The sequence below is a fragment of the Tursiops truncatus genome, chromosome 14, assembly GCF_011762595.2.
Source record: "Tursiops truncatus isolate mTurTru1 chromosome 14, mTurTru1.mat.Y, whole genome shotgun sequence".
Lineage (NCBI taxonomy): Eukaryota > Metazoa > Chordata > Mammalia > Artiodactyla > Delphinidae > Tursiops > Tursiops truncatus.
This window is the reverse complement of record NC_047047.1, coordinates 86310541-86331480: the sequence shown is the minus strand read 5'-3', so window position 1 is coordinate 86331480 and position 20940 is coordinate 86310541. Positions and strand designations below refer to the sequence as shown.

The window sequence follows — 20940 nt, the reverse complement described above, 5'->3', positions numbered from 1 at the left end:
CCTGTGAGACTTCTAATTTGGTAGGGAGATTTTCAGTGTTTATTTAAAAAGTTTTGGACATGTGGCAGAGATATTGAGAAAGACTTTGAGGTGTTTCTCTTCCCAGATTTCTTAATGTTGATTATTATTTTCCGTAGGGAAAGGAATGTGATCCAGTTCACTGAGCAGGAGGGGAGGTGGGATTCCCACGTGGTCGAGACCCTCTGTTATTTTGCATTTTCCAAGTACCTTCATTGCTATCAAACGGATGGGAGAGATTTGCTTATGAAGTTCAACGTGGAGAGGCATTTGGATTTCGTTTTCTCCACTACCTTTTAGATCAATGAAGTATGAAATCGGAACCCAGACGTTGATGAATAAAGCTCTGATTTTAATTTTGGCTTGATTTATACTGGTATCAGTGAGCTAGCACTTGTTGGAATGTATGTTCTGTACTTACTGAGCCATTGAACGGTTAAAATTAATTTTCACCAGCAAATAATCTTCTAATTGTGCCACCAGCAGATGAACTTTGAAGTGCAACCTGATGATATATTAACCGTCCTGGAGGGTTTCTCATGGTTGTAAAATGGTACATTGAGAAGACAAACACCATAACATCTTCCCCAATCCAATCATCATTCAAACATTTCCTACATTTTCTGGAATAAATTAATTTGAGAAGAGAAACATCATTTTTTCTCTATAAAACAAAATATTAGAGGCTAATAATCACTTTAAAAATGTATCCCGTAAAGCCTGGAATTAATGATTTCTTTTGTAGAGAAAGTCATATTCACAACAAAATTTATATCAGGGCATTGTGTGTGTGTGTGTGTGTGTGTGTGTGTTTAGGTGTGTGTGTATGTATGTGTGCGTGCGTGTGTATGTGTGTATGCGTGTGTATTGTGTGTATGTGTGTGTGTGTTTCAAGAGACCCCAAAGAATTTGAATTATAGTAGGAATTTTTCCTATTTACCTTAGGAGTTTGCTGTTGAGATTCAAAGTGAAAATGCTATTTAAATCAAACTATGGCAGCTCCTTGACACCCCAACCTGTACTTTGACTCTCCTTACCACCCACTTGTACCCGAGGACTAGTGCGTAACCAGGAAAGGGGCAAAGTGTGTGGACAGACAGCCACGCCCGAGGAAGAGGAATGTGGTCTCAGAGCCAGAAGACCTGGGGTGAACAGAATCCTGGCTTTTCCCATCTGGGTAGCACTTAGCAAATCAAACCACCTCGCTGAGACTCAGTTTCCTCATCAATAAACCAGGGCTGGTTAGTATCTGCTCCAATAGGGTGTTGTCAGAGTGAAATGAGCACAGTGCTTTGAAATGCCTGCCTTGATCTGGTGGTTGGCTTCTTCCTTTCCTTTAATCTTGGGAAGCAGCAGGAGGAACATTGCACATTAACATCTAGCCTCTGCTTCCAGTTCCTGCCCCCCACAGCCCCAGGGAGACCCAGGTCCAGCCAGGAACCTCCTGCAGACACCCGGCTTAAAGACTTGGGGCCACTGGCTCTCTGAGGAATTACTCGTCCCCTCTTTCCATTCTATTTCTGTGCTTTTTGGAAGGCAACATTGAAACAGTAAATAACATTTTGTGGGTTTTTTGTGATCTTTTTATGCCTTAATTTCTGTATTTATTTATGCCTTTCGTTTCCATTTAATGAGAGTAAGTTGTCTCATTTGGGGGATTAATGTGCGTCATCAAATATGGAATTTGGGAGCTTAAGACTAAAATACCTATTTGAAGATGAGCACAGGGGGATGGAGGGGAGCTGTAAGCCAAGGGGGTGATTTGGGGATTTGCAGGCGCTTTGGTTCACATAGTTTTCGAAGGTTGGAATTGGCTACCACATTTTATAATGGGGGTGTTCATGTAATATGAAATTTTGGTTTCCATTTAAAAAAAATAGAGGATTTTTGGGACTTCCCTAGTTGCACAGTGGTTAAGAATCTGCCTGCCAATGCAGGGCACACGGGTTCGATCCCTGGTCCGGGAAGATCCCACATGCTGCAGAGCAACTAAGCCCATGTGCCACAACTTCTGAAGCCCGTGTGCCTAGAGCCCATGCTCTGCAACAAGAGAAGCCACCGCGATGAGAAGCCCGCGCACCGCAACAAAGAGTAGGCCCCACTCGCAGCAACTAAAGAAAGCCTGTGCTTAGCAACAAAGATCCAACGCAGCCAAAAGTAAATAAATTAAAAAAAAAAACAAAACCAGTGTAGTTTAAAAAAAAAATAATAAAAAATAGAGGATTTTTATTGTTTAAAAGGACTTAGTTTTATTTATTTATTTATTATTATTATTTTTTGGCTGTGTCAGGTCTAGTTGTAACATGCGGGATCTTCCGTTGTGGTGCACGAGCTCAGTAGTTGTGGTGCAAGGGCTTAGTTGTCCCGCAGCATATAGGATCTTAGTTCCCCGACCAGGGATCGAACCTGCGTGCCCTGCATTGGAAGGCAGATTCTTTACCACTGGACCACCAGGGAAGTCCCAAGGACTTAGTTTTTAGTAGCCTGCATTTCCACAGGAAAACAGTGCTCTGCAATTATGAGCACTCCCACTAGCCACAGTCCCCACCATTCCCTAATACCACCCTTTGCGAGCATCATGATTTACTTGCCCAGCCTCTGTAGGCATCTGAGCTTGTGACTCTTGACTGTATATTAAGTACTTAAAAATGTCTTTTTCCTTTCATCTACCAACTCTTAGTCAATCCTTCTCTGACTGTTGCTAAAACCATTGTCAAGAACAATCTCAAATACATGAAAAAATTGTTTTAAATCAGGAAGAAACCCTAACACATATAAATCTTAACATACTATTTATTATCATTAAAAATATCTGTTCTGTTTCTGAGGCACATGGAGGGCTCTCCGAAAGTCCCCAGGGGTCACGAGTTCTGCTGGCGGGGCTCATACACATTTATTCCAGTGGCTCTTTCCCAGCATTCAGTGTTGGCAGAATGGGGACAGTGATGGCATTCTGTGAGACAGGAAGGGACAGCGCAGGTGAGAGGGAGCTGGGCGAGGTGTCTGGGACTCTGCTCTGCCTTTGGCCAGTGGTGGGCCCTGGAGCCGTTAGTGATCCAGTAAAGTTCTCTTTGATTGGTCTCCAAGGTTCCTCTTTGATTAATAGTGTTGTATGAGGAAAAGCAATGCCACTGAAGGACCGTTTTCCTGGGTGATGCCCACGGTAGCCAGTATGAACATTTTCCTGCAATGACATTGCTATTGTATATTGATGTGAGCATTTATGGTGCTCTAGGTTTTAGTTTTAAGTTGCTGTGGAGTGGAGTCATCTCGAAAGAAGCTCAAATTTTCTATCTAGTTACCTTCTAGTTAGGTTTTTCTTTCTTTTGCAGTTATTTTAATATAGTTCCCAGCAGACCTGCAAGGATGAGAAAGTTGAAGGAAGTAAGTGTTCACTACTAACTACTAAAGATGGGATATATTGGATGATTTGGTAAAAATTAAAATGTCAATATTGAATAACTGAAGTTTGATAAAAGCAGCATTTTGTGGGGAATGCCTGTAAAGGCGTGCTGCTCTTGAAGCCAGAAGTGGCCGTGCAAGCTCGTTCTGTTTGTCAGAGCACTTAAGTCACTAAGACGATGGAAGTCGGTAAGAACGTTTGAAGACCACGGTTAGGGAGAGATTCATCTTTGAGATGCAGAGTGCTAGATTTATTAAGACTTTTTCCTCCTCTTTTGTTTTGGGGATTTGGAAAGACAGGTGACAGGAAAAGTTGTTTCAAGTTACACGATGTTGAAGCTAATTATAATGTTAAATTTAAAGATTTGCTCTGTGTTCTCAACATTTTTGTCCTTGATAGACATTTGAAAGACTACAAGATGGAACCTTCCATCACTCTGTTTACATCACTTGAGTCTTAGCAAAACAACAACAACAAAACAACCCAAATTTCCTATGTAAGTTAAGAGATCCACCTTTTAAATAAGCGACAAAAATCAGGTTTGAGCGAGATAGCCTGATGATGATATTTAGAATGCAAGATGATCTCTACTTTTTAATTTTGTAAATGGACTGTTTGTGGAGTGCTTCGAAGGTGAGCTGTTTTTAGGGTATCTATGTCTCTAAGTGGTAGTTTTGCTATTAAGTTCTCTCCTCTATGGAAAGGAGATGAGAATGTGTCTTAGAGGATGGTTGTGAGGATTACATGATAAACTAGACATAACGTAGCAGCACTAGATAAGTGTCGGTTCTCGTCCCCCATGTCTTAAAGAAGCAGGGCCTCTTTGTGTCCTTGGACTCCCCGGTGCTCCAGTAAAGGGCAGTCTAGCAGCTCTTGCATCGCCCACAGGCACCAGCCTGCAGAAGCATTTAGCTGCTTCCTTGCCTCTGCACTTTAAGGCTGTGCGATGAACCAAATCAAATGTTATTACCTACCCACCTTAGACTGTAACTTGCCAGGGGCAGGAGGGCGAGTTTTCAACAAGAAAGCAATTCTGGCAGTCGTTGAATTTCAGGGCTACTACCTTAAATAGAGAGGAAATGGTATATGATTATCCTTAACATCTAAGTCCCTGCATCCCCCTGTCCTGGTGGGGCGGGAGTGGGATTGAACAATTCTGAAGCGTACCCCTCGAGAGACTCTGTTCAAGTTTGAGTCTATGTTTATCCTTTGTACATGTCAATGATTTAAAAACATTAGACATGATTATAAGGTAACATTTAGCATTTTAGGACAGGAAGGGAACTTCTAGATTATCTTATCAAAACTCCCTGTTTTCTAGTTGAGGATGCGGTGATGGGAGAGGTTACGAGGGTACCAGCATTGAAATGCCCACAGGAGCCTCAGCCTCCCAGGGTCGGTACTAGATTGCCGTGCACTCATACTAATGAGACTATAGTTGCCCAAAGAGTTTTGTAATTGTTCTTTTGAAATTTACACTCTTTTCATTTAAAAAAATCTGATTTTACAGTCGTTCTTGCTGAGAAAAATGTCAAAAATGCTGTGCAGAAAAGCTCAGTGAGGAAAGTGAAGATCACTTACAATCCTACCTCCCAAAGATCAGCGCACCCTGCATTTTGTCATGTCCATTTCCAGTTGTTTTCTCTGCACAAGTCGCAAATATCTGTCTATCTATCTATCTATCATCTTCACAGATACACACATATATACAATGCATGCATTGATATGTATATATTTACAGAAATGGAATCCATCAATACATACTATTTTCTTTTTCATTTTCTTAAACTTTTTATTTTATATTGGAGCGCAGCTGCTTAACAATGTTGTGAGTTTCAGGTATACAGCAAAGTGATTTACATAGTATTTTCTTTTCTGCTTTTTATTAACTATGTATCATGACAGTTTAACATAGTAAAGGATCTTCTGCCACATGATTTTTAGTGGCTGCAGAATGTTCCATCACGTGACTCTAGCATAATTATTTAACCCCTTCCCTGTCAACAGACCTTACATCCTTCTTCTTTTTCATTATGGTAACTAGGCATTGGGATGGACCCTGATAGAGCCATGATGATTGTTTATAGAGAAGAGGAGTTACGCACACAATTTTGACCTCTTTAATATTTACTTCCAGAAAGTTTCTCAGAACATGTATTGCTTCCAGTGGTGCCTGGGAATGCCATCACTGCCCGCGGGTGCCGTGGGGTGCTGCACAGCGTGGAGGCCTGCGAGGTGCTTGACGGTCACTACCCCGGCCCCCTCTTCTTTGGTGGCAGAAGTGACTCCCTAAAAGTGGCTTGTGATTATTGCTGCTTGCTGTGTAGTATCTTCGTGGACACTCATCTGTGATGTAGCCAAGAACTCTGCTGGTCCCGTGAGGAGCCCATTTGAGCAGCCGGCAGTTTACATCTGTGTCCTGCTGTCCCATATGAGGATGTAGAGTTGCCAGTCACGGGGCTGAAGTTCCTCAGTCACTTAGTGGGTACCTCTCTTTTGTCCTCCATACTGCTTACATAACTACTAACTTAAACTCTCTTTGTCACCTCTCACTACTCACTACCAGTGACTAAACCACATTTTAGCTGCTTTGTGGTTTGTGGGGACGTACCCATGATCTGGGAGATAATATAATACTTAATGAGCTAAAAGACTTGTCTTTTTAAAAATAAATTTATTTATTTATTTATTTTTGGCTGCATTGGGTCTTCGTTGCTGCGCGTGGGCTTTTCTCTAGTTGCGGCGAGCAGGGGCTACTCTTCGTTGCGGTGCGTGGGCTTTTCCTGTTGCGGAGCACGGGCTCTAGGTGCGCAGGCTTCAGTAGTTGTGGTTCACGGGCTCAGTAGTTGTGGCTCATGGGCTCTAGAGCGCAAGCTCAGTAGTTGTGGCTCACGGGCTTAGCTGCTCCGCGGCATGTGGGATCTTCCCGGACCAGGGCTTGAACCCGTGTCCCCTGCATTGGCAGGTGGATTCGTAACCACTGCACCCTCAGGGAAGTCCGGGGGAGGAGGTCTTAATATCTGCCACTTAAAAGATGAATCAAGAGTTCAAGACAGGTTAAGTGACGTGTACAGAGTGAGGCAGCTAGTTAGTAACAGAACTTGGTGTGAAACTAGAGATGAATCCGGGGTCCCCCCACCCCCTTCCTTGCGGAAAGCCTCATTACTGCACTGTGCAACCTGTGCATATTAAATGGGTTTCTTCTGTTTAATTCACAGAATTAAATTCCGTGAATTATTTCTGGTGGATACATGAGCGCTCACCTTACAGACAGAGCCGCACTTTGTGCACTGGGGTGGGACAGACCGGATGGTGCTACGCTGCGTCGGCGCAGCGCAGGCTCTCCTGGGGGACCGGAAGCAGAGGGTCAGCGCCACGGGGCACGGATTCTCCAGGATCTGTGCAGAGGGCTGTGGGAACCGATGCCCCGTAGGATGCGCTGCAGAAGGGGGACCTGGCCCTCCGCAGCGCCACCTCATTCTAGGACAGTGGAGAACAGCTTTGCAAGGACTAAAATCTCCCCAGGCCTTGTGGGGTGTCGAGGCCACGGGCAGCCCCTGCTGCATCTGCTCCAGTTGGCTGGTTCAGTTCACACACTGGGCCTTAAGGATGTTTATAGCAGCATGTTCTTTTTTTTAGTAATTACAAAAACCTGGGAACCACGCGAATGTCCATCAGTAGAGGAATGGTTGAATGATTCATGACTTGTCATACTGTGATTAGATCTATAGGTATTGAGCTGAAATAATACCTCTCGGAATGTTGCTGGGATTAAATGAGATGGTGCTGGGCATATTGCAAGAGCTCAGTAAATAGTTGAAATGAATACTCATAATGCCTTTAAGTCTGGGTAGCTCACCCTATCAGAATTAGAGATCCATGAATGCTACCGATTTGAATACCAGTGCAAACTCTTAGAAACACTAAATATCCTATACTGTAAGCTTTGGCCAAGTCCAAATATTCAATGTTTAAGTGTTTTACTAAGTTATTCCGCCTTGTTTTGTGATAGCAACACAGAGTAGAAGTACCTAGCTTTTTGTAGAGTATTCTTTCACAGAATTCCCGTTTTGGTCAAAACATATTAGTGGGAAAATTGAAGACACTTCTCAAGAGACCTTGATTCAGTAAAGAAATTTACTTAAAATTAATTAGAATACCATAGTAATATACTTCATATAACCATAGAAATGACTTATAAAATGCTTCAACATAATGAATTTGGAATTACGTGTCATTAAACGGAGGAGCAAAGGGAGAATCAGACTCGAAAACAGTGCTCTTGGGATCCTGAGTTGCCATGACTGTGTCTCATTGATTTAATGAGAAAAATGTCCTTGGTCTCAGTTTAATTCAAGGAGTTCTGTTGCTACATCTTAGAGTTTGGGTGTGTAACGTCAAATTGTATAAATTTAGGCAGAATTTAGAAGACCTCCCCTGTCCTTTTCTTACAGTTCTAAGAACAAATGAGCCCCAATTCAATATTCTTTTTTGCCCATGAGGACTGTTTTCTGATTCTGTCGTTCCAGTGCTTTCATCCTGGTAAATAGCGTACTAATGGTAAAACAATTAAAGCACTAATTTAGACCTTAGTTATCTCAAGTTGTCATGGAAGAGAAGGGAGTGAGTCCCTGAGGTGAATTTTCCGAATAATGGCGGTTACTGATGATTCTAACAAAAAAGAATTTTAAAATTAACTTTTAATATAAATGTCTATAACGTGATTTATGTGATTCCCTATCTGACTGAAAAGCAAGGGGAAGGAAATTTAACTGTGTTTTGACTCAAGATTTGGCTGAGGTACTTTGCACTGACTGAGCCGATACCCAAGGGCATCGTATTCTCTCAGTGGCCTTGACATTGGCTCTCCTTTTGAACGGTCCTGAACACATTTTTGGAAGCTTCTGTTTCTGTTCAAAAAACTACTATATAATTCATGCTCGTTGTAGAGAAATGAGAAAATATATGTAATTTAAAAGGAAACACACACATAATCCTATCAGCCAGAAATTAGCCACCATGTTTTTCTAGATGCTTCTAACCTATGTGGACATATATGCGTATATATACAGTTGACCCTTGAACAATGCAGAGGTTAGGAGCACTGACCCCCTGCACAGTTGAAAATCCATGTATAACTTTTCACTCTTTTAAAACTCAACTACTGGTAGCCTCCTGTTGACTGGAAGCCTTACAGATAACAGAAACAGTTGATAACATGCTTTGTGTGTTACTTGTATTACATACTGTATTCTTGCAGTAAAGTAAGACAGAGAAAAGGAAATGCTGTTAAGAAAATCATAAGGAAGAGAAAATACATTTAGAGTACTGTACTGTATTTATTGATACTGTATGCTTCTGTCACCTGTTTACATGAATCGTCTGTCAGTACAGTCAATATTATATGATGCAAAACACTGTAGGTGTTATACATGTTACTAACACCAGCCATCAAAATGAAAAGATAACATGAGGAGGAAATTCATATTTATTTACATGTGTAACGATTCGTGCATTGATAATGAAGAAGCAGCAATACGATTGCTTTATGGTAGCCTGGCTTATACACCAATGAATAAATTGTTATAAAGATTTTATGGCACACATTACAGTCATATTCATAATACAGTATTGGAAATATTGTTGCACTAAAAAGCCCACTTCCCTGTGATGATAGGCTGATGTGCAATTTCTCCAATTATGAGAGAGAAAGGCCTATGTACGGTAATGTAACTTTTTGAAAGCTAAGTTGTATCAATAAAAACAGAAAGAAAGCTAACACATTATTAATTTTATATTAAATACCACACACCTTATGCCTATATAAGGATAGACTAGTACCTACATATATTTTATGCATTTGTGACATACCTTTTTATTGTTTTGATATTTCTAGGCTATGAAGTTTATGAGCTTTTTCAAAATGTTACAAATGTCCAAAAAATTCTCCAATATATTTATTAAAAAATTTGTATATAAATGGACCCATGCAGTTCAGACCTGTGTTGTTCAATGGTCACATGTATATACTTCTTACTTTACAAATATATTAATTTAAGCACAAATGAGAGCATATTCTATGTATTATTTTTTACAAATCCCCTTTTACTTAACAATGAATCATGAAATCTTAATGTGTCAACAAATATGCTCCTATAATAATTTGTAGTGGATTCAGAGTATTCTATTAAGTGATATATACCATATTTTTTAGCTTTACTGAGGTGTAATTGACAAAAGTGTAAGATATTTAAAGTGCACAGTGTGATGAGTTGATGTACGTATACATTGTGAAAGGATTCCCTCCACCCATCAAGTTAATTGACACATCACCTCACATATTTATCTTTCTCTCTTTTCCTGTCTTTTGTGAGAACACTTAAGTTCTACTCTCTTAGCAAATTTCAATTATGCAATGTGATGTTATCAATTACAGTCACCATGTTATCCATTCGATCCTCAGACCTTATTCATCTTGTAACTGAAAGTTTGTACCTTTGTACCAATCTCTTCCTATTTCCCCCACCCCCAGCCCTGGCAGTCATTTTTCTACTCTCTGTTTCCACTTTCTGCCACGTGCCCCCCAGATTCCACATATAAGTGACACCGTGCAGTATTTGTCTTTCTTTGGTTTATTTTACTTAGTATAATGTCCTCCGGTTTGACCCATGTGTTGCAAATGGCAGACTTTTCTTCTTTTCTATGGCTGAATAATATTCCACTGTATGGATATAACATATTTTCTTTATCCATCCATCCATTGGTAGACACTTAGGTTGTTTCCATACCTTAACCATTGTGAATAATGCATCAGTGAATACTAACTGGAGTACATATGTCTCTTCAAGAAAACGGTTTCATTTCCTTCTGATAAGTGGGAATGCTGGGTCATATGGTAGTTCCAGTTTTAAGTTTTTGAGGAGTCGCCATACTGTTCTCCACAGTGGCTGCACCAGTCTACATTCCCACCAGCAGCGCAGGAGGGCTCCCTTTTCTCCACACCCTCACCAGCACTCGTTATTTGTTGTCTTTTTGGTGATAGCCATTCTGACAGGTGTGAGGTGATGTCTCACCGTGGTTTTGATTGGCGTTTCCCTGATGACGAGTGATGTTGAGCACCTTTTCTTGTACCTTTTGGCAAGTTGTATGTCTTCTTTGGACAAATGTCTATTCAGGTCCTTTGCCCATTTTTAAACGAGGTTGTTTTTGGATTTTGCCATTGAGTTGTATGAATTCCGTGTATATTTCGGATATTAACCCCTTATCAGATACAAGGTTTGCAAATACTTTCTTTCAGCAGGTTTTGCCTTTTCATTTTGTTGCTGGTTTCCTTGGCTGGGTGGAAGCTTTTCATGTATTAAGTTTGATGTGGTCCCACTTGCTTATTTTTGCTTTTGTTACATCTGCTTTTGGTGTCAAATCCAGAAAATCGTTGCAAAGATCAATGTCAAGAAGCTGACTCACTCCCTCTATTTTCTAGGAGTTTTATGGTTTCAGGTGTTACGTGCGAGTCTGTAATCCAGTTTGAGTTGATTTTTGTGTTTAGTGTAAGACGGGTCCAGTTTCTTTCTTTTGCATGTGGCTGTCCAGTTTTTCCAGCATCGTTTATTGAAGAGACTATTCTCTCCTCATTGTATATTCTTGGATCCTTTGTGGAATATTAATTGACTGTATACACACAGGTTTATTTCTGGGCTTTCTATTCTGTCCCACTGGTCTATTGGTTTGTTTTTATGCCAACACCATACTATTTTGATTATATAAAAATATGTTGACAGATTATATTTATAGATTATAAATGCCTCCATCTTTGTTCTTTGTGTTAAAGATAGCTTTGGCTATTCAGGATCTTTTGTGGGTAAGCTGATAATGGGGGAGAGAATAGGGAGAATTGCTCAGAACGATCTTAAGTGGATGAGAAAAGACAATAAGAGTAAAAAGAGCTGCCTCTGGACCTGCCTGTTCTGGACATTTCATATAAATAGAATCATACAATATAGTGACTTCTTAGACTAAGCATGTTTTTACGGTTTATCTGTGTTGTAGTGTGTATTGATTTTTCATTCCTTCCTATGGCTGAAGAGTATTCCATTGTATGAATAGACCACGTTTTATTTATCTATTCCACATCTGACGGACATTTGGGCCTTTTTGTTTACAGCTGCGCTGGGGGGTGGGAACTGGTCCTTTTTCTCATTCTTGGAGTGATTTCTCTCCTTGTCATCTGAAACCCTGCCCTCTTCTTATTCCCTCCGGTTGTTTCTCCTAACTTTTTCTTGCGGTGTTAGTGTCATTGTCTGTCCTTGGAGTCCCCACTTCCCTCCAGGTGTTACCCCGGTTCCTTCCCTCTTCTCATTCGGGCAGTGTACCTGCCTCATCCTCCACCATCATCCCTGCGCCCAGGGCACCCAGGCCTCTCTCTAGCGCAGGATCCACATCTCTGTCTACAGGGCACTGTCACTTGGATTCCCAAGGATACCTCAGATTCAGCATGTCCACGTTTGAACTCACTGGCCTCTCCCCGCAAACCCAGTTGTTATTTTGTGTTCCTTTTTTCAGAGAATGGAGCTGTATACTCAACTCCTAAAACCAGAAACCTAGATAATCGTCTTAGCTTTTACTTCTCCCAGCCCCGCTCCCGCCCTGTCCCTCCTGTGCCTTCTCTCAAGCCCATTCAGTTATGGGCCCCCATTCTTGCTGAGGACACCCAGAGCTGCTCCTAGAAAGAGTCGTGTGCCTTCCACCTGGACTTCCTGCATATCCAGCCCATCCCTTTCCAGTTGGATCTCATCAGTTCCCTGGTTCAAACACTTCAAGGCCTGCCTCTTTTCTCCAAGGGGATGGAGTCTACACCGCTAACAGCGGATGTGAAGGCCCTCCTTGATCTGGCCCTGGCTTTCTTCTTCAGCCCCGCCTCTCACCACTCCTCCCTCTGTGTCCAGTGTCTAGTCTAGACTTTTCCATTTCCCAAAGACCTTGTATCCACGAGGATGTATCCAAAGTCCTCTAGCAGGATTTTGTGTATGCTGTTTCTCCTGCCTCATTTAGCATTTCTTCCCATTCTCAACGGACCGACTCCTGCTTATAAATCAGGTCTCAACTATAGGCCGCTTCCACCAGGAAGCCTGCTTTGTGTCGCTGTGAGGATGGAGTGCGCCCCGTGCTGGCCACCAGAGAGCCCTCATCACAGAGCTGCATGTGCTTGTCTCCTTGTTTACGGATCACTCACCCAGTGGTCTGTGTCCCATGCCTCGCAGCCCTCCGAGGCCAGGTGTGATGACGGTCTCGCTCACCTTTGCGTCTCTAACACTTAGCACAGTTCCTCCCATGGAGGGGTGTCCTCCGCAAACAGGGCTTAAATAAATGAATGGAACGATGACCGAGCGCCTTCCGGGAGTCTGCAGCCAGGCAGAATTTGGGGCAGGTACTCTCCTCTCCTTGGGTTGGTTTTATTTGTGACCCTGCTTCCGAGTAGGGACTTCCTGGGATGGCCAGTAGGCTCCGTAAGTCGCGTGGCTGTCTGTTGCTGTGGGATGGTTCCTCTGGGGGGTCAGCAAATTTGGAGTCATTCAGAGCATCAGTTCCAACCTATAAATCCATCGTCAGCGGGGAGCTGACATCCATTCTACACGGGGCACATAAATCAGCTATGGGCCTTTTTTATTTGATGTTTCGCGTGGAAAAGGCCGTGAGGATGTTCACGGAGGGCTGTCGGAGAAGGATGATGGGGCAGAAGGAGCAACGGCACGAATAACAACCACTGCTGTCAGCTGAGCTCTTAACTCACTGCAGGCACCTTGCTGAGCACTGGAGAGCGAGTTCTCTTACTTTGTGTTACTCATATCGCAAGCAAACCTATAGCATAGGCGCTACTTTTTTGTTTGTTTTTTTACCTTTTCCCTTTAGCCAAATTTTATGTTATATCTGTATTTTTTATTGAAGTAGAGTTGATTTACAATATTGTGTTAGTTTCAGGTGTACAGAAAAGTGATTCAGTTATACATATTTTCTTCAGATTGTTTTCCATTATAAGTTATTACAAGATATTGAATATTGTTCCCTGTATTATACAGTAAATCCTTGTTGCTTATCTGTTCTACGTATGGTAGTTTGTACCTGTTAATCCCAAACTCCTAATTTATCCTCCCCCTGCTTTCCCCTTTGGTAACCGTAGTTTGTTTTCTATGTCTGAGTCTGTCTCTGTGCTGTGTATAGATTCATTTGTATATTTCTTTTTGAGATTCCACAGATAAGTAACCTCATGTAATATTTGTCTTTCTCTGTCTGACTTACTACATATACACCACTTGGATCTGCGTTGCATGCACAGAGAAACGGGTTTAGGGAAGCGAGACAGCTTGACCAAGGTCACACAGGGAGAAAGTGACGGAGCCAGTCCTGGAATCGTGGATGACTCAAAGTAGGCTCCTATATGGTGTACTGCTGTAGGTTCAAACCTCCGTTTTGCTAAAAACTATCATACAATATTTTTTGATGGCTTAGCCTGGCCAGGACGCTTGATAGCTGTGTGTTCTTGGGAAGATGACATAACGTCTCTGATTCTTTGTTACCTGGATATTGTGCCTGGTGATTTTGAGGATTGGGTGTGAGTGCTTATAAAGGTCTGAGTGCAGTGCCTGACACACAGCAGGCATCCAGTAAACCGTAGCTGCTACTTGGGGAAACACACCTTTGGCAGCCTTGAGTGTCTTCCGTCACTGAGGCAGATTTGGTTCAATTACCCTGGACCCTTGTTAAAGAGCTCTAAAGCCCGTTACGTCCTGCCTCTCAGGGCAGGTGAATGACACGAGTCTTGAAACTGTCATCACCATCAGACAGTAACAGCAAAGCACGTTTGCTTGGTACTTCTTCGGAGATTATTATGTGGAGTGCAGGGGGAAAAGCCCAGAAGCATATATGCATTTAATTGCTGGGGTCATTTAATTAGGCAGGTGATATCAGGGTTAATGAATCATTAACATGTAAGAAAGCAGTTAGTTCATTGTTTCCATAAATTTATGCAGTCAAGAAAGCTGCCTCTTAGGGTAGCTGTGCCTTAATAGAATTTTGCAGAGGATAATTTCTGTTGTTTTGTTTTCAAACTAGGTCTGCCAATTCACGGTCGTCGTTGATATTCATGGCATTGATTTCGTCACTATCAGTACGCAAGTATACGTAATTTTATATATAGTATGACAGTAGGGTAACAATGGATGTAGGTGTGCATTGCCACAATCCTCAGCGGACTCACTTTTTCTGGGATTCTTTCCAGAGTATCAGAGCTGTTTCTCACTTGTCATTCATTTGTTCATTCTTCATTCATATTCATGAAATACTTATCAAACTCCTACCATGGGCCGCCCATTGTTCAGGCAATGGGAGTACTTCGTTGAACATGACAAACAAGGTCCCTGCTTTCAGGAGGCTTACACTCTACAAGGAGGAATCAATAATAAGCAAGTAAATAAACACACAAATATTAGGCAATATCGAGTGCTGTGGTGAACATACATCAAGGTGCGTGATCATCAGGGAAGTCCTCTCTGAGGAGCTGGCATCCGCGTTGACTTCTTAATGCAAGAGGGAGCAAACCGTGCAAAGATCTGGGAGAACATTCCAGGGTCCAGGTCTTGTGCTTGTGGGAACAAGCTCGGTGCTTAAAGAGCTGGAAGAAAGCAGGCATGGGAGGTGCTGTGGGAGGGACGAGGGCACAGAGGCAGCGGTGCGAGCCACGTGGCCGCGTGGGCTAGCTGAGGAGTGGGGACCTACTGGAAGTGTGGGTCTTTCCACCACTGGGGCTTTAAGTCAGACAGTGATGGCGTCCTGGTTTGTGTTTACAGAGGCTCCTCCGCTTGCTGTGAAGAAAGGGCTATGGGGGTGGGGAGATGGGTCAGGGGAGGGATGGGGAGGCTTGGCCAGCGGGGTGGCAGGAACAGGGTGGCCCAGGGTGCAGTTTTGAGGTAGAACTGAGAGATGGGCTGATGGCTTAGTTGTGGGTGTCAGGGAAGAGAGAACCCACCGGTGTCTCCCAGGCTTGGTAGTTGAGCAAGTGGGTCTAGGGTAGTGCCGTGTTCTGAGATGGGGCGTCTGGGGATGAGCAGTTGGCTGTGGGTAAAATCAGCAATTGTCTTTGGGCTGTAATCCAACTGAGATGCCGAAACGGTCTCTCTCTCCCTCCCCTCCCCCCCGGCCCGGATTCTGCGTGTCTGTGTGTGTTGGGAGACTCTCGTATTTACTAGACTGTGTATTTATCGTATGTGATAATAGGTATGGCATTGTGCCTTTTATAAAATGTTATCTCATAAAAACCCTGCAAGGTATATCATCCCCATTCCCAAATTAATAAATTGTAGCTCAAAGGTGAAATGGTTCTCCGAAGTCACACGGGTAGTAAGGGGTTGGGCTGGAGTTTGAACCCTGGTCTCTCCGATCCCAGAGGCTGTGGTTTCTCCTCTCCCAGGCTGCCCCCAGATTTGCTCTGCTCCCTCCGTGACTGAGGCGCTCCATGCTTACAGCGAGATGCCGGGGCAGGCTTCTCCATAGCACCTCCGTCTTCCCCTCTTACCCGCGTCGTCCCCTTCAGAAGACAAGGTAACACCGCTCCCAGCTCCTCATTTAAAACACAGCGCTGGGGGCTTCCCTGGTGGCGCAGTGGTTGAGAGTCCGCCTGCCGATGCAGGGGACGCGGGTTCGTGCCCTGGTCTGGGAAGATCCCACATGCCACGGAGCAGCTGGGCCCGTGAGCCATGGCCGCTGGGCCTGCGGGTCCGGAGCCTGTGCTCCGCAACGGGAGAGGCCACAACAGTGAGAGGCCCGCGTACCGCAAAAAACAAAACACAGCGCTGGGAAAGCGTGAGCTGCCCACGTCTGCCTGCGCTGATGGTGGGCCGCGCAGCTTGCCCCTGCTCCCGTGGGGAACCCCGAGGATGCTGCTTGGGTGTTATTCTCGGGAAAGGAACTGCTGTAGGTGACTTTTACTCAACTTGGGATAATTCAGTGGCACTGCGCCAACATTAGAGGTTGGCTGGCCTGTCTGTATGTGACCGGGCGGCCTGGCGGGTCAGGGAGGTGCAGGGAGACGGGCGGGTGGGAGGCCTGGGTGGAAACCCTCTGCTGCGGTGCCCTCCCTTCCGGGCCAGGTGCCAGGAGGCAGGCCAGCTCTGACGAGAGGAGGGGGCCCGGGGCTGGCGGGGGGCAGGTCTCGGGGACTCTTGCCTGCCTGGGTGTCTGGGCCCTGGTGGGCGTGAGGCCGAAGTTGAATGGGGCCCCAGAGCCGGCTCAGCCCCTCAGGTTGGATTCACAGAAAAGAGAAGAGAAGGGTCAGGACACGCTGGGAAGGCGTTCTCACCTGCCAGGACATCCTGGCTTGAACCCCATGGCCTGAATTAGAAGCCCCTGTCCCGTCTCGGGGCCCCAGCGGAGCTCACCCAGGCGGTGGAGTGAGCTGCTGTGGGAGCATCCTCAGCGGGAACCGCACAGCCCCTTGCTGGGCACCTTCAGCGGGGACCTTGCCGCCCCCTGGACCGCACGGCCCCTCAGCACAGCCGCCCGCATCGCCCCGGCTGGACTCCTGGCCACCGCCCGGCACGGAGCCCAGTGCTGCCCGGGCCCCTCCCGGGTCCTGCCCTGCGGTCTCTTAGCGAGGCTGCCCCACCTTTACCTTAGGTTTGGGGTCGAATGCTGTGCCTACTGTTGGTATTTAACAAGCGTTTTTTAGCTTGAACTGCATTCTGAGGCTTCTTTTTTCTTTTTTTCAGATCAAGCCGGTGGTTCATTGTGACATAGACGTGCCTCCCAGGTGGCAAACATCCCATCGTTTATCCCGACAAATCAGGTGAGTACAGTGGGGTGCGGGGGGTGGAGCTCCTAAAAGACGTTGCGCCGCCTTCGCCCCGCTTCTGCTCGTCCCCGCCCTTCTCTGACGCTCACCCTTCCCCCCGGGAGCCTTCTGTATGGTTCAGCTGCACGTTCTTGTCTCGTGAACCTTGATTTTGGAGAAGCAATGCCGTTGCCCCGCCGCGGCTGCCAGTTCACGTGGGGTGGAAGTGCACGGCTTAGTCTTGGCTTTTTGTTTATTTTTGGTAACCTAGCCCTTGCAGCTGCTGGCTGGTGAAAGGAAATGTAGAAGTTACGTTCCCACCAAAGCCCCTTGGCGGGGGAGACGGGCTGTCTGATGCTCAACGCGCCCTGGTCAAGGTTGCCTGAGGGCTGGCCGCCCCGGGAAGCGGCTGGTGGGGCAGGTGTAGAGGTGCCGGGGGACTCAGTCCCGGTTAATCGGGACCCCTCTGTGGGCCGGCCCGCGTTATGCTTGGGGCTGTAGAAAGAGAACACACTTGACTCAGGTCAAACGTTGGTTCAAATCCCGCTTTTCACCTGTCGGCTTTGTGACCTGCACACGCTTCCTCTCTCTGAATTGGCATCCTCATTTGTAAACAGCGTGGTGACGTGCACCTGCAAAGTCCCAGGAAACCCCGCCCAGTGCTCGTTAAGGGGCAGGAATTCTCCAGATGGCAGCCATTTCCTCCCAGTCCTGCATATATTGTGCCGCTTTGATATTATAGGGATGAAAATCTCTGACTTGAAGTTCCAGGGGGCACCTTCCCTCTTACCCGGTTCTGTTCCCAGCGGAAGGAATTTCAGTGAGTTTCCAGGGTCCTGGCTCTATGTCTGAGGGGCGGCAGCAGCAGGCCAGTCCCAGCCTTGGGTAGCAGAGAGCCCACACTCTGACGAGTCATCCTTCACGCCCCTGCTGACCAGCAAAGGGCTGGGGGCCCAGGAGGCTGGGAACCCCCTGCCAGACACAGCAGAGCCCCCGGCTGGGAAGCCCAAGGATGGAGCAAGCGTGACCTGCTTATTAGCTAGGCTGTCCCTTTCACTTACCTTCCAGAACCCAACCATCGTTTCTTTAAAATACTTTTCCTTAGGCCTCTGCAAGGGAGCCACTCAACACACCTGAGATCCTTCCACTGTGCCTTTTGTACATCTGAGAGCTGTTCTGAAATGATGAGAGACGCAGTATTTCTAAATTTTACGAAGGACACCTCTTTCTGAAGAATGGATAGAAATCCCAGGGAACATTATTGGCTTATGGGTCCTTTCTGGCAAAGACACGTATCACTAGACATACATTTTTGGGGGGAGCCTGACCCACACTGTCCATGGTTCTCACTTATTTTGACAGACTTTTTTTTTTCTGTTATAAACCAGTTATTCTTAAGGCATGTGCTCTATTCTTTATATGGTATGCTAGAAACTCCACTAGATGGACCCAAATACCCGTCCAAATTCAAGGCCTTTTCTCCCAAGGGAAGGCCTGATCATGTTTGCTTGGAGACCTTGTAACTTGAAAACAAACGGAAAATAGTTACGATGGCTTTCAGAGTTTTTGATGTTCGAGGTGACAGGTGTTTTGACCCTTCCCGGTAAGCCGGGAGCTGGGGTAGAGGGAGTGGGGGGCTGCTGAGTGTGAGTTCTGTAGCAGCTGGATGGTGGAGAGAGAAGCTATTCCCCCTGACTGTCTGCGTGTCCTCAGAATTCAGCTGGTCGAGTCCAGGAGAAGCCGCCAGCCTGGAGGCGGAGGCTCAGGTCTGTGTCCTGGTCTGTCATTAACTAAGCTGTGTGCTACGGTAAGTGGCGTCCACTGCCACTACCACCACCGTCACTGCGTCACCTGGCAAAATCCATTCCTAGATCCAAGTGCTGTTTCCTACTTTGAAAAATTCAAAACATTTCCTATGTAAAAAATTTAAAGTATGTCTCACTTAAAATATTTAAAATATTACCTATTAAAAATTAATGAGCACATTGGGAGGTGTATTGGCAAAGCTGTTTTATGCCTTTAACCTCTCTTATTTCAAAGTAATTTTTAAAAATTAACTATTTTTTATGGCCAGAGTAACTTACACCCATGGTAAATATATCGTTTTAAAAGGTATACATTAAAGTAAATCTTCTGCCCACTTTATATCCCCAGAGGCGACTGTTAAAGGTTTCTGGAGTGTCCTTGTTAGACAGGCTTCGCATGTTCAAGCACTTGGAGGCGTGTGTATGCTGCAGGCGTTGCTGTGTATCTTCCTTCTTCTTTCACAGAATTTAATACGGCTTCTTATTAGCACATATAGATACGTTGTGCTTTTAAAAATGGCTACCTAGTATTACAAAAGCGGTCTGTTCGTAATTAACAATGATGGGCTTTCACTGTGTGTCCAGGGGCTGTGCCTGTCCATTACCTCTCTGTCACAGACTTTCTAGGGAAACAATCTTTGGGTGTATTTCTTGGGGTTGGTCATCCACCTACCTGGATCGTCAGGTGGAAGACGGGCCGTCTGATGCTCAAACGGCACAGACCTAAAACCTGGCAGAGAGAGAAGGGTCTAGTTCATCCTCCAGCTCAACCGGAAAGCTTCTGGGGATGTGTTAAGTCCATCACTCCCTCTAAACTTGAAATTTCCTAATTTCTTTATTGTAAACATTTCTTTCTTGATCGTTAACAATTTAAAAAATCCTTTTCTCCGTATTTACATGCTTCATATAAAAAAGCGGACATCTGGAAATGTGTTAAGAATAAAATCAAAATCGCTCGTTATCCTTCTCCTCAGAGACGGCCCCTGTTAACTTTGAGGGCCACTTACTTTTAGTTCTCTCTGTACTTGCTGGTGTGTTTTCTTACAGCATTAATTGTATTTGATCATTTTCCCCCTAAATACAAATTCTGCATAAACAATTTTAAATGGCTGCATTAGTTATTATTGTATCCTGTGCTATGATTTGTTTCACCATTCCTCTGCACTTGGACATTTAGGTTGTTTTTATATTTTAGTTTTTGTAAATACAGGCAAACGTTCTACTTTGTTTTATCGCACTCTGCTTTCTTGTGTTTCGCAGAGAATGCTTTTTTTCTTTTACAAATTGAAGGTTTGTGGCCACCCTCTGTTGTCAGATGATAGTAAACATTTTTTTTTAGCAATAAAGTATTCTAAATTAAGGTACGTACATTGTTTTTATAGACTACAGTATAGTGTAAACGTAACTTCTCTGTGCACTGAGAAACCAAAAACTTCGTGTGACTTGCTTTGTTGCTGTGGTCAGGGGCCAAACCCGCGATGTCTCTGAGGTTTGCCTGTGACCCTGCGAGAGACGTTTCTACAGGTTCACGTATACGTGCCCACATTGCCGTGGGTTGGATTTCAGGGAGTGGACAGACTGTGTCAGTGATTCCTGGTCCCATGCGTCTCCATGTCTGTGTCCCCAAGTCGCCCTTCAGGAAGATCGTGCTCACTTTTACCCACGTCAACAGTGTATATGTGTGTGTGTATCAGCCTGCGAGGGCTGCCAGAACCTGTGGGGGACACAGTTCAGTCCATAGCAGCGTGCTCATTTCCCCGCACTCAGCGTGAGAATCTGTGTTAAATATCTTAAAAATGTAGACAAAAACACAACATGGACTTGTCTCAACATTTATTTCTTGTATTATTAGCCGTCTGTGTTTGGAGAGACTTTTGGCGTGCACCATTTAGGAA

The 20940-nt window shown here is 44.7% G+C and overlaps 1 protein-coding gene across 1 annotated transcript in view; it reads left to right on the top strand.

Annotated features, from left to right (window-relative positions):
• The window catches only part of DCDC2C (doublecortin domain containing 2C), a 114048-nt gene that overhangs the window by 6846 nt on the left and 86262 nt on the right, over positions 1–20940 (top strand). The window contains 2 exon segments of the mRNA XM_073791644.1: positions 3351–3402; positions 17179–17255. Coding sequence (XP_073647745.1) covers positions 3351–3402; positions 17179–17255 — 129 coding nt within the window.